Below are 12,937 nucleotides of genomic sequence, written 5' to 3' on the forward strand. Positions count from 1 at the left end.
ACTCCTGGTGCCAAACGGGGCTCTGCTCATTGAGGCTGCTGTTGTCTCCTGGACATGGCTGGACCTGGATGGGTGCAGGGGGACGTGCCCAGATTTGTGACTCTCAGCAAAATATTCTGGCTGTTTCTTTCCAGCTTGTTGGGCCAAGGTGCTGTAGTCTCCTTGCACCACCCACCACCCTCCCCCTCTCCCCCCCAGCCCCGACCCCACCGCCGGATACAGGGGCGGCTCTCTGCCGCTGGGCTTGGGGAGGTCAGGAAGTGGCAGCTCAGATCCTGGGAATGGATTCCGTTCAGGGACTGGGGATCAGGGATCGGGGGCAGGCTTAGGCTGCATGTGTGCAAGGATGTGTGTGTGTGCATAACACATACATTCACAAACTCACACAGACACACCCGTCTTTCACACTCCTTCACCCTCTCTCTCTGGCGCTCTCCTCTCTCCCTCCGCGCCCCCCCCCCCACCTCTCTCACAGACACACACACTGCTGGGCACACTTTCTTGCAAAGGCAGACACATACACACACACGTACACACAGAACACACACAGAGACACAGACACACACACACAGACACACACACACAGTCACAGACACAGAAACACACACAGATACACACACACACACTCACTCACACTCATTCTCTCACACACACAATGTCACTGTCCCACTTCCGGCTTCCTGACCTGTCTCCAGTTGCCCTGCTGGGGTGGGAGATGGAAAGCAGTGAGACCCATCACTGTTCACCCGGTAAGGGTGTCCGACACTGGACTGAAGTGGGAGGGGTTGGGTGGGTGGGTGGGTGGGGGGGGGGGGGGAGACACTTCCACTGTCTGTGCCCAGTGACCGTGTGTGTGTGTGTGTCGCCCAGCAGCAGGGGCACACAGCGCTCGACTGGGCTGTCCGCAGTCAGCACGCGGCACTGGCCGACATGATCATCAAGGCGGAGAGATTCCACGCCCGTTCTCTGGTGAGTAGGGGCTGGGGGTGGTGGGGGGGAGCACGGGCAGGACGATCCCACAGTGGAATGAGGGGAGGGGCAGAGGAGATCCTGCCAAACAAACATCGGCTCACATGGAGGATAACGAGATCTCCCTCCTCACCACCCCTCCTGCGAGGTGGCACTCCCTCACTGCCCCTCCCGTGAGGCGGCACTCCCTCCTCACTGCCCCCCCTGAGAGGTGGCACTCCCTCCTCACCACCCCTCCTGCAACACGAGATCTCCCTCCTCACCACCCCTCCTGCGAGGCGGCACTCCCTCCTCACCACCCCTCCTGCAACGCGAGATCTCCCTCCTCACCACTCCTCCTGTGAGGTGGCACTCCCTCCTCACTGCCCCTCCTGTGAGGCTGCACTCCCTCCTCACTACCCCTCCTGTGAGACCGCACTCCCTCCTCACTACCCCTCCTGTGAGGCTGCACTCCCTCCTCACTACCTCTCCTGCGAAGTGGCACTCCCTCCTCACTACCCCTCCTGTGAGGCTGCACTCCCTCCTCACTACCCCTCCTGTGAGGCTGCACTCCCTCCTCACTACCCCTCCTGCAACACGAGATCTCCCTCCTCACCACCCCTCCTGCAGACAAGATCTCCCTCCTCACCAACCCTCCTGCAACGCGAGATCTCCCTCCTCACCACCCCTCCTGCGAGGTGGCACTCCCTCACTGTCCCTCCTGTGAGGCTGCACTCCCTCCTCACTGCCCCTCCTGTGAGGCTGCACTCCCTCCTCACTGCCCCTCCTGCGAGGCTGCACTCCCTCCTCACTGCCCCTCCTGCGAGGCGGCACTCCCTCCTCACTGCCCCTCCTGTGAGGTGGCACTCCCTCCTCACTACCCCTCCTGCAACACGAGATCTCCCTCCTGACCACCCCTCCTACAGCACAAGATCTCCCTCCTCACCACCCCTCCTGTGAGGTGGCACTCCCTCCGCAGTACAGTGCTCTCTCCCGCTGTTCCATGTTGCCTCCGAGTGACCGGTCCCTGCCGCGGGAGGGGGTGCCGCGAGTGGGCAGGGCTGTCCTGCCCGGTTTGTGCCCGGTCTCACTGAGGTCGCGGGGGCCGCACCGGGAGCAGTGGATGAGATGGACCAGGTTCGAGGAGGTGCTGGTGAACCTCCAGCTCACCTGTTTAGATGCCCAAACGGAGGATGTGTGTATGTGTGTGGGGGGGCAGGTTTCACGCCCCTTACGGTTGTAGGGAAAGCTGCCCGGAGACGGGGAGAGGTGAGTCGGGAAGGATAAATTGAATTGGGTAAGGTAGAGTGAAAACTTTGTTCTGCAGCCATCCATACCGATCATTTCATCGCATCAGTGTGTAGAGGCAGGACAAGTGAAAGCAATAACAGAATTCAGAAAGTGTTTCACTTGCAGAGCGAGTGCAGTGCAAACCGATGATAAGGTGCGGTTGGCACGGTGAGGTAGATTGTGAGGTTAAGAGTCCATCTTGTCATGCTAGGGAACCGGTCAGTAGGCTTGAAACGGTGGGATAGGAGCTCTCCTGGAGCCTGGTGGTAGGTGCTTTCAGACTTTTGTATCTTCTGCCCGATGGGAGAGGGAGAAGGGGGATTGTTCGGGGTGGGTGGGGGCTTTGATTCTACTGGCTGCTTTACTGAGACAGTGAGAGGTGTGGACAGAGTCCATGGAGGGGAGGCTGGTTTCTCTGATGTGCTGAGCTGTGTCCACACCCCTCTGCTGTTTCTTGGGATCACGGTCAGAGCAGATGCCGCAGCAAGCCGTGATGTAACCAGACAGGGTGGCAGGCACAGAATTCCTCAGCCTCCCAAGGAGAGAATGGTCCCTGTGGAGTGCAGCCAGGGGAGGAGCTGGGAGAGGGGGAGACGTGGCCAGTGCTGGGGAACCCCGTTGTAACTGTGAGAAGAAGGTGCTGGTGGCATGCTGAAGGATGAGGACCAGGGGAGCCCTCTCCGTTCTCCCTGGAAGAGGTGAGGGAGCGGGCTCCATCGGCTACAGTGGCTGGGGAGCCTCATCTCCAGCGGCTGGGGAGAGGGGATGGGGGTAAAGCGATGTGAGCCCAGCTCCCGTGTTTGATATCTCCCTCCTTCCCCCCCTCCCCCCACCCCAGGGTGCTAATGGGCAGACAGGGGAGCTGGACCTGACCTTCAGGCACGTGGGGGACCTGAGCCGGGTGCGATCTGTGCTCTGGGCTCTGGCCACCAGGCACCAGAAGCCGGGAGACTGGAAGAAGCTGGCCCTGCACTGGGGCTTCTCGGCAAAGCACATCCAGGCGCTGGAAAACCAGTGGACAGGTGAGGGTTGGGGTGTGGGGGTGACGGATGGTGGAAACGCCGAGGGGTGGGGAACGGAACTCTGTGCTGTGGTCGGCGTCGATCGAAACACGATCCCTTGACAGTGGTCCCGGTAACCGCAAAAGAGCGGGATTTCCCGGGGGCCAACCATTTGAATTCCTATCCCCATTTCAACATATCGGTCCATGGCCGCCTCTTCTGCCATGATGAGGCCACTCTCAGGGTGGAGGAACAACACCTCATATTCCGTCTGGGCAGCCTCCAACCTGATGACATGAACATTGACTTCTCCTTCCAGTAATTTACCTCCTCCCTCTTCTCTCTTCCCCTTTACCCCATTCTGGTCCCCTACCTCTTCTCCTCACGTGCCCGTCACACCCTCCTAGTGCTTTTCCTCCTCCCCCTTCTCCCAGGTCCACTCTCCTCTCCTCTCAGATTCCTTCCTCTCCAGCCCTTTACCTGTCCCACCTGTCCCCTCCCACCTTCTTACTTCATCCCCTCCCCCCCACTCACCTGGCTTCCATCACCTTCTAGCTATCATATAACCATATAACATTTACAGCATGGAAACAGGCCATCTCGGCCCTTCTAGTCCGTGCCGAACGCTACTCTCACCTCGTCCCACCGACCTGCACTCAGCCCATAACCCTCCATTCCTTTCCTGCTCTTTACTCTTTATATATCCGAAAAAATCTTTTAGTTATTCTGCTTTATACTACTGGCCAGTCTCATATTTCATCTTTTCCCTTCTTCTAGCTTTTTAGTTGCTTTTTGATGGATTTTGAAAGCTTCCGAATCATCCTCCTTCCCCTCCCCCAACTTTTTATTCCGGCATCTTACCCCTTCATTTCCAGTCCTGATGAAGTGTCTCACTGTGTGTGTGTGTGTGTGTGTGTGTGTGTGTGTGTGTGTGTATATACACGCTTAAACACTAGAGAATTCCAGGTTTTTCCAGTTTCCTTCCGTGTCCAGGGTTAATTGCCCCCCCCAACAGTGAGACCAGCATTCAGATACTGATGGGGAGGATTGATGAGGACGGACTACCTTGTGCGTGAGTTTTAAGTTTGTACGTTCTCCTTGTGACCATGTGTGTTTCCCACTTCCCTCCCGCATCCCACCGACATGCGTGGTTGTCGAGTTAATTCCCCCCAGCTGGTGGGTGAGGGGTAGAGTCTCGGGGGGTGGTGGAATTGATGGGGACGTGCGGAGAACAGAGACCATTCGTGGGGGAGTGGGATCATTCTATGCCCGTGGGCTCCCTTTCCACTTATGCTTGAGGAAGGAGGTGTTGCGTCTGAGACAGCGGGAGGAGGTTGATTCCTGGGTTGGAGGGATTGGCGTAGGCAGTAATTTTGAGCAGGGTTGGTGCCAAGGAGGCAGAGTGGTGAGCTTGCTCACTGGGGGGCCGTCGCGTTAACTGCTATGCTGTCGTAGGGCATCATGGTAGCGTAGCGGTCAGCGTGGCGCTGTTACAGCTCAGGGTGTCGGAGTTCAGAGTTGAACTCTGGTGTCATCTGTAAGGTGTTTGTACATCCTCTCTGCGAACACGTGGGTCTCCTCCGGGTGCTGCGGTTTCCTCCCGCAGTCCAACAACGCACCGGTTAGTAGGTTAACTGGTCACTGTAAATTGCCCTGTGATTATGCTGGGGTTAAATCAGTGGGTTGCTGGGTGGTGAGGCTCGTTGGGCCGGAAGGGCACGTTCTGTGCTGGATCATTAAATAAAAATAAAAACATCTGAAATCAGAGGGACTTGGAAGTCCTCATGCAGGATTCCCTAAAGGTTACCTTACAGGCTGAGCCGGTGTAAGGAGGACAAATTTAATGTCAGCATCTATTTTGAGAAGATTAGAATGTGAAAGCAAGGATGTAATGCTGACAACACACACACACACAATGCTGGAGGAACTCAGCAGGTCAGGCAGCATCTATGGAAATGAATAAGCCGATGACGTTTCGGGCTTCAGGACTGGAAGGGAAGGAGGGAGACGCCAGAATAGAAGGGTGGGGGGGAGGGAAAGGAAGGTGGCTAGAAGGTGATTGGTGAAGCCGGGTGGGTAGAATAGACAAAGAGGAAGGAACCATGGGAGAGGAGGGAGGACATTAGGGGAAGAGGAAGGAGGAGGGGACCCAGGGGGAGGTGATAGGCAGGTGAGAAGAGGTAAGGGGCCAGAGTGGGCAATAGAAGAAGAGAGGAGGGGGAGGGAAAAGATGTTTTTACTGGAAGGAGAAATCAATATTCATACCACTAGGTTGGAGGCTACCCAAACTGAACTCCTCCACACGAGGGTGGGCTCATCTTGGCACAAGAGGAGGCCGTGGACCAACATGTCGGGATGGGAATGGGAATTAAAATGTTTCGCCACCGAGAAGTTCCGCTTCTGGTGGATGGAGTGGAGGTGCTCTCCGAAACGGTCCCCCAGTTTACGAGGGGTCTCACCTCTGAGGAGGAGGCCGCATCGGGACCACTGGACACAATGGACGACCCCAGCAGGTTTACAGGTGAAGTGTTGCCTCACCTGGAAGGACTTATTGCTGCCCTGAATGGAGGTTTGGGAGGAGGTGAACGGACAGGTGTAGTACCTAGACTGTTTGTAGTGATAAATGCCGGGAGGGAGATTAGTGGGGAAGGGACAAACGGACAAGGGAATTACGGATCCTTGCAGAATGTAGACGGGGGTAGGGGGAGGTAAATTCCTCCAGCATTTTGTGTGTGTTGCTTTGGATTTCCAGCATCTGCAGAACTTTGCGAGTTTATTACGAGGCTATCCAAGATGCTGGTCAGATAACATTTGGAATGTTGTCAGCCGCCTTGTGCCCCGAATCTAAGGAACAATGTGCTGGTCCAGAGGAATTTCACAAGAATGGAAAGCTTAACATTTTGTGTCTGTAGGCCTGTACTTGATGGAGTTCAGAGGGATGAGGGGGGAATCTCATTGAAAACTACTGGATTTAGAAAGGCCTGGGAAGAGCACATATTGAGAGGATATTTCCTATAGAGAGGGAGTCTAGGACCAGAGGGCACAGATAGAGTGGATGTGGAGAGGATGTTTCCTACAGTGGGGGAGTCTAGGACCAGAGGACACAGATAGAGTGGATGTGGAGAGGATGTTTTCTATAGTGGGGGAGTCTAGGACCAGAGGGCACAGATAGAGTGGATGTGGAGAGGATGTTTCCTATAGTGGGGGAGTCTAGGACCAGAGGGCACAGGTAGAGTGGATGTGGAGAGGATGTTTTCTATAGTGGGGGAGTCTAGGACCAGAGGGCACAGATAGAGTGGATGCGGAGAGGATGTTTCCTGTAGAGGGGAGTCTAGGACCAGAGGGCACAGATAGAGTGGATGTGGAGAGGATATTTCCTGTAGAGGGGAGTTTATAACCAGAGGACTCAGCCTCAGAATACAAGATGTTCCTTTAGAACAGAATTGAGGAAGAATTTCTTCATTCCGAGGATGGTGAATCTGTGGAATTCATCACCACAAATGCCTGTGGAAGCCATGTGTAGGGTGTATTTAAGGCAGAGAGTTGTAGGTCCTTGGTTGGAAAGGGAGTTAAGGATTATGGGGAGAAAGCGGGACAGAACTGGGGCAATGGTTCCTAGCAGCAATCAAAACGGAAGCTGTGGTAGGAAATCAGTGGGTCAGGCAGCATCTGCGGACAGAAACGGACAGTTGATGTTTACGGTCGAGACACTTCTGCTGAAGTCACATGTGCCACCTGCTCTCAACAGTGACACATTGAAACATCTTCATTAAAGGTGAGGGGAGTTGTCCTGGGGCAAACCCTTACCCATCTCATTCGCTCTTTGTTTCCAAGGGAGCGACAGCTACAAGGAGCACGGGTACCGGATGCTACTAATCTGGCTTCACGGCATCAGCAGCCTGGGCAAGCACCCAATCAAGGAGCTGTACGAGGGCCTGGTGGAGATCGGAAGGACCGACCTGGCAGGTGAACTTAGCCTGGACTGGGATAGGGAGCATGGAACAAGCCCGTTAGCCCACCACTCTGTGCTGAACACAATGCCAAATTCATCTGCAGTAAATCCCTTTTGCCTGCCTGTGATCCATATCTCTCCATTCCCCGTATAGTCTATCAATGTGTCTATCTCTCCATTCCCTGTATAGTCTATCGATGTGCCTACCTCCCCATTCCCTGTATAGTCTATCAATGTGTCTATCCCCATTCCCTGTATAGTCTATCGATGTGTCTATCCCCATTCCCTGTATAGTCTATCGATGTGTCTATCCCCATTCCCTGTATAGTCTATCGATGTGTCTATCCCCATTCCCTGTATAGTCTATCGATGTGTCTATCCCCATTCCCTGTATAGTCTATCGATGTGTCTATCTCTCCATTCCCTGTGTAGTCTATCTGTCTGTGTCTTTTACCCCTGGCAGTCTATTCTAGGTACCTAGCACTTGCTGTTATAAGACTATTAATTAAGACCATATGACGTAGCAGCAGAATTAGGCCATTTGGCACATCGAGACTGCTCCACCATTCAATCATGACTGATTTATTTTCTCTCTCAACCCCATTCTCCTGCCTTTGATCCTCTTTGATGCCCTTATTAAGAAGCAATCAACATCCCCTTTAAATATACACAGTGATTTGGCCTCCACAGTCATCTGTGGTGATGAATTCCACAGATTCACCACCCTCCGCCTGAAGACATTCCCTCTCGTCTCTGTTCTAAATGGGTGTCCCATATTCTGAGACTGTGCCCTCTAAGACTCTTCCGCTAATGGAAACATCCTCTCCACGTCCAACATCCCGGCCTTCCAGTATTGTGTAGGTTTCAGTGAGAACGCTCCCTCACCCCTTATTCTTCTAAAGTCCAGTGAGTACATGCCCAGAGCTGTCAAAAGCTCCTCATACATTAACCCTTTCATTCCCAGGTAGTTGCTTAATACAGTAAGTTGGACTCATGGCCTCACAATCGACCACATTATGAGTTTGCGCCCTTATCAATTACCTGCACTGCGCTTCCTCATTACACATTATTCTGTATTGTTGTTGTTTTTTACCTCGTTCTACCTCAATGCAGTGAGTAATGACTTGATCTGTATGAAGAGTACGCGAGACAAAATGTTCACCGTATCTCGGTACGTGTGACAATAGTAAACCAATTTCAATTCTAAAAACTTGCCCACACTTCTCCTTTAAACTTCCCTCTCACCTGAGATAGGGCGAATGCTTAGACCATAGGACAGCACAGCACAGCACACAATGTTGTGCCAACCCTTAACCTACTCCAAGATCAACCTGGCCGTCCCTCCCACATTGCCCTCCATTTTTCTTTCATCCATGTGCCTATCTAACAGTCTCTTAAATGCCCACCTTGTTGGGGAATCAAGAACCAGATGGGATCATTTTAGGGTGAGATTTAATACGATCCTGAGGGGCCACTGTTTGTAACACAAAGGGCGGTACTAACGTGGAACGAGCTGCTGGGGGACGTGGTTGATGCAGGTACAGTGGCAACGTTTAAAAGACAGTTTGACAGGTACCTGGAGAGGAAAGGATGCAGACCAATCACTACTGCAGATGGGGCATCTTGGTCAGCATAGGTCAGATGGGCCAAAGGGCCTGTTTGCAGTATAACTGTGATGTGAAAGCTATTCCCTCCACCTGGGCTAAACAAGGGTAAATGGGACTCGCTTGGGTGGGAATCTTGGGCAGCATGGATCAGTTAGGCTGGAGGGCCTGTTCCCATGCTCTGTGACTCCATTTGGTATTTCTATCCTGGAATAAATGTTCCCAATATCGTCTCGATCCAAGCCCTTGATAATTTTGTGAACCTCTATCCGCTGGTGCCAGCTGTATCGGTCTCTGCCGTATCAGCTGCGTGGAGAGGGGGAGCCTGCTACACGGGTAACAGCTCGCTCTCCATATCGTACCGCCCTGGTTTGCGTATGACGGGCGGCGTGCACCGCTGTCGGAGGAAGGTCTCTGTCCTCGAATGATCCCCCTCTCCCTCGCTCTCGATGGAGGGTGTGAGGAAGTTGGTCTTTGCGTCGGGGTGGGGGGGGGGGAGATCATGGTCTCTATGGCGTTCGTTTGCTTTTGCTTGCATGGTGGGGGGGTTGGGGCTTCTGGCACAAGCAGGGAGGGAGGGGCGATGATTTTGCTGCTGCTTCTGGTTAGGAGGGGAGGGGGCGCTTTGGGGCTCTGATATTTCTCTCATTCATTCTGCGGGGTTTATATTTCATGGATGTCTGTGAAGATTAAGAATTGAACCATCTGACTGATCATAGGATGCAACATCCATGGCCAATCTCATCCATCTCTGTAGGGCCTCTCCATCAGGTCTGGAATATTTCCCTTGTCTGGGAGCCTTAACTTATCCTGAGTTGCATTCTCTTTTAAAACAGAGAAGGTGCGTCGGCAGGCGAATGCAGAGCAGGAACCGGCCAGGAGATGCGTGCTGATGTGAGGCTGGCGTTCAGGCCGAGTCTGCACCGTGTCCGAAGGATCTTGCCGAACTGGTTGGTCGGTGCAACGATCGTGTCCAAAACCACGGGATGAGGTGATGTAGCAGACGGCGTCTGGGAGCAAGGACTGAGAGCACCTACCTGGTCTGGCCGTCAGTCACTTCTGCCGACTCATGAATAGTTTTTCATCTCCTGATTGCTATAAACGGACTAAGGATTCTAAAAACTGGGAAAGGGTCAGTGGAAGCAAATGTACATGGCTGACAGTGATGGTGAACCAGCTTAGTTACATTTCATGGGCCTTCCACTGAGGAGAAAATCTCCTCAAACCTGCTCTTGCTACCTTCAGGTGGCAGAGAGGTGACTGTACCCAACTTCTCTACCCCACGAATGCTTGATGGGTGTAGAGGGAGTTTCACTCTGTGTCTGACCCCGGGAGTGTGTGATGGGACAGTGCAGAGGGAGTTTCACTCTGTGTCTGACCCCGGGAGTGTGTGATGGGACAGTGCAGAGGGAGCTTCACTCTGTGCCTGACCCCGGGAGTGTGTGATGGGACAGTGTAGAGGGAGTTTCACTCTGTGTCTGACCCTGTGAGTGTGTGATGGGACAGTGTAGAGGAAACTTCACTCTGTGTCTGACCCTGTGAGTATGTGATGGGACAGTGTAGAGGGAACTTCACTCTGTGTCTGACCCTGTAAGTGTGTGATGGTACAGTGCAGAGGGAGTTTCACTCTGTGTCTGACCCCAGAATTATATGATGGGATGGTGTAGAGGGAGTTTCACTCTGTATCTGACTCTGGGAGTGTGTGAGAGAAATTTTACTCTGTTTGAAAGGCCGTGGTCTGGGGAATCTGATGGGGAGGTCTACCCTGCATCTGGTACGACCCTTGTGTGTTTCAAAAAACAGTCATGTGTATCGCCATGGAGCTAGACTTGTGATGTGTGAGGTGGTGATATCCCTGCTGGATCCCACGAAACCCCACACTGGCTCTGCCACCTGCATTAAAGTTCAGGTTCACTGTTTGAGATCGGCGGATGTGGTGTTTCCATTTACCTCAAATGTCATTTCTGAAGAGACATTTGATCTGAGAGCTAAGGTCTCTACTCTTCAGCCAGTTCACTCCATGTGATATCAAGCAATGGCTGAGCACCGTTTTGTATTAACGTTTCTCAAAGTGTTCCTGGGCCCAACCCACAGATGCAGTCACGAGGAAGGTGCGACCTCCGTGGGAGGTTCATCTCGCCACTGATGAACTTCTGCAGATGTTCTGTTGAGAGTGTCCTGACTGGACGCGTCGACGATTCGAGTGCCCAGGAACGTGCAGTGAAGTAGTGGACTCTTCCTCCCCACTATCGGTCATACCTACAGGCAGGGTTCCAGAAGCCAGAAGTCCCACACCACCAGGTTCAAGAACAGCTACGTCCCTTCAGCCATTTTTGAACCAACCAGCACAACCCTAATCACCACAGTTTGATACAGATCACTTTGAACTTAAATGGGCTTCTTATGTTTGAATTGTTGTCTTGTAAAAGTGTGGTATAATTTGTATATATTTCTTGTGAATGCTGCTTATCTGGTGCCACGTACCTGAGATGTTGCTGTAACTTAGTTTTGGACCTGTGCATACATGGATATTCCGGTATGACAATAAAGTCAACTTTGTCTTTGGATCCCAGGACTGGGTTGGACAACCTCCCAGCTTCAGTACTGAGACAACGCTCAGGGTGGATTCTCCATACTGTCATTCCTGTATCTGCTGATTTGTGCCCAGTTTGAATTTTGCCAGACCCCCTGGTTCCAAGCAGGGCCCAGTGTGCTGGACTCCAAAGGTGAGAATGCCTCCCCTCAACGATAAGGGCATCACCTGACCCAGTGAACTGCTGGGGATCAAAGGCAGACACTCTCGATCTCTAACCAGCACTGAGAAAGCCAGTTGGGGATATGGGAAGTTTCAAGTCTTCAGGATAGAATTTCAGCTCCTGGTATCATAGAACATAGAGCACTACAGCATATTACAGGCCCTTCGGCCCACAAAGCTGTGCCGACCTTTTAACCCTTCCCTCCTATGTGGCCCACCCCCACCCACTTTCTTTCATTCATGTTCATTCTAAGAGTTTCTTAAATGCTCCTATTATGTCTGCCTGTTTATCTTGAGGCATAGTGAACAGCTAGAAACCTCCCCAGCACTGAAATGGCTGATACGAGAGGGTATAATTTTGAGATGACCAGAGGAAAGTATAGGGGGAATGTCAAAAGTTCTTTTTTTACACAGAGAGGTGGGTGCGTAGAACGCACTGCCAGGGGTGGTGGGCGAGGCAAATACATTAGCAAAATTTAGGAGACTCTTATGTGGACACGTGGCCAAGTGGTTAAGGCATTGGACTAGTGACCTAAAGGTCGTGAGTTCGAGCCCCAGCCGGGGGAACGTGTTGTGTCCTTGAGCAAGGCACTTAATTACACATTGCGACGACACTGGTGCCAAGCTGTATGGGTCCTAATGCCCTTCCCTTGAACAACATTGGTGTTCTGGAGAGGGGAGACTTGCAGCATGGGCAACTGCCGGTCTTCCATACAACCTTGCCCAGGCCTGCGCCCTGGAGAGTGAAGACTTTCCAGGAGCAGATCCATGGTCTCGCAAGACTAACGGATGCCACCTCAAGAGGCTCTTAGATAGACACATGGATGATAGAAAAAATGGAGGGCTATGTGGGAGGGGAGGGTTAGAGTGATCTTTCAGTAGGTTAAAGGTTTGGGACAATATTATCGGCTGAAGATGCTCAGTGCTATCCATACAGTGATGAAAAGCACACGGGATTAAAGAGTCAGTAAACTTCTTACCCACAGACACCATCCAGCACATTTACTCGTGTGCAGACTCAATGCACTGTGGGCCACCAATTAAACACCCTCAAGAATTGCTTTTCTACTTTCCAAAGGTGCACGAGGGGAGTCAATTTCCCCACAGACAATGAGGTCCCTTGAGATACGTTAGCCCAAGAGGCCTTTCGATGTGACGCTGTTGTGTGACGCTCCCACACAGCTCACAAAAAACCGGGCACAATCCTTCCACGTCAACGCATTGCTCCCAGAACCTCTGATCAGCGGATCTGGTCCGGCAGAGTTAGTTCACCATTCTGGTGGGTAAACCCCAGGAACTATTCAGCACCTTGAATCTGCCCCACCCCCCAACTGACCCAAAGGTTCATCGCTGTTAGCCTTGGCCAATGTTGGGAGAGAATTCCAAT

The 12,937-nt window shown here is 52.6% G+C and overlaps 1 protein-coding gene across 1 annotated transcript in view; it reads left to right on the top strand.

Annotated features, from left to right (window-relative positions):
- LOC140212167 (uncharacterized) overlaps positions 1–11,362 on the top strand; it is a 31,115-nt gene extending 19,753 nt beyond the window's left edge. Inside the window, exons 12-15 of the mRNA XM_072282808.1 lie at positions 874–969; positions 3,077–3,260; positions 7,074–7,205; positions 9,632–11,362. Coding sequence (XP_072138909.1) covers positions 874–969; positions 3,077–3,260; positions 7,074–7,205; positions 9,632–9,693 — 474 coding nt within the window. The 3' untranslated portion in view covers positions 9,694–11,362. The remainder of the gene's footprint in view (positions 1–873; positions 970–3,076; positions 3,261–7,073; positions 7,206–9,631) is intronic.
- The last annotated feature ends 1,575 nt before the right edge of the window (positions 11,363–12,937 follow it).

This window comes from Mobula birostris, chromosome 2 (genome assembly GCF_030028105.1).
Source record: "Mobula birostris isolate sMobBir1 chromosome 2, sMobBir1.hap1, whole genome shotgun sequence".
Taxonomy (NCBI): Eukaryota; Metazoa; Chordata; class Chondrichthyes; order Myliobatiformes; family Myliobatidae; genus Mobula; species Mobula birostris.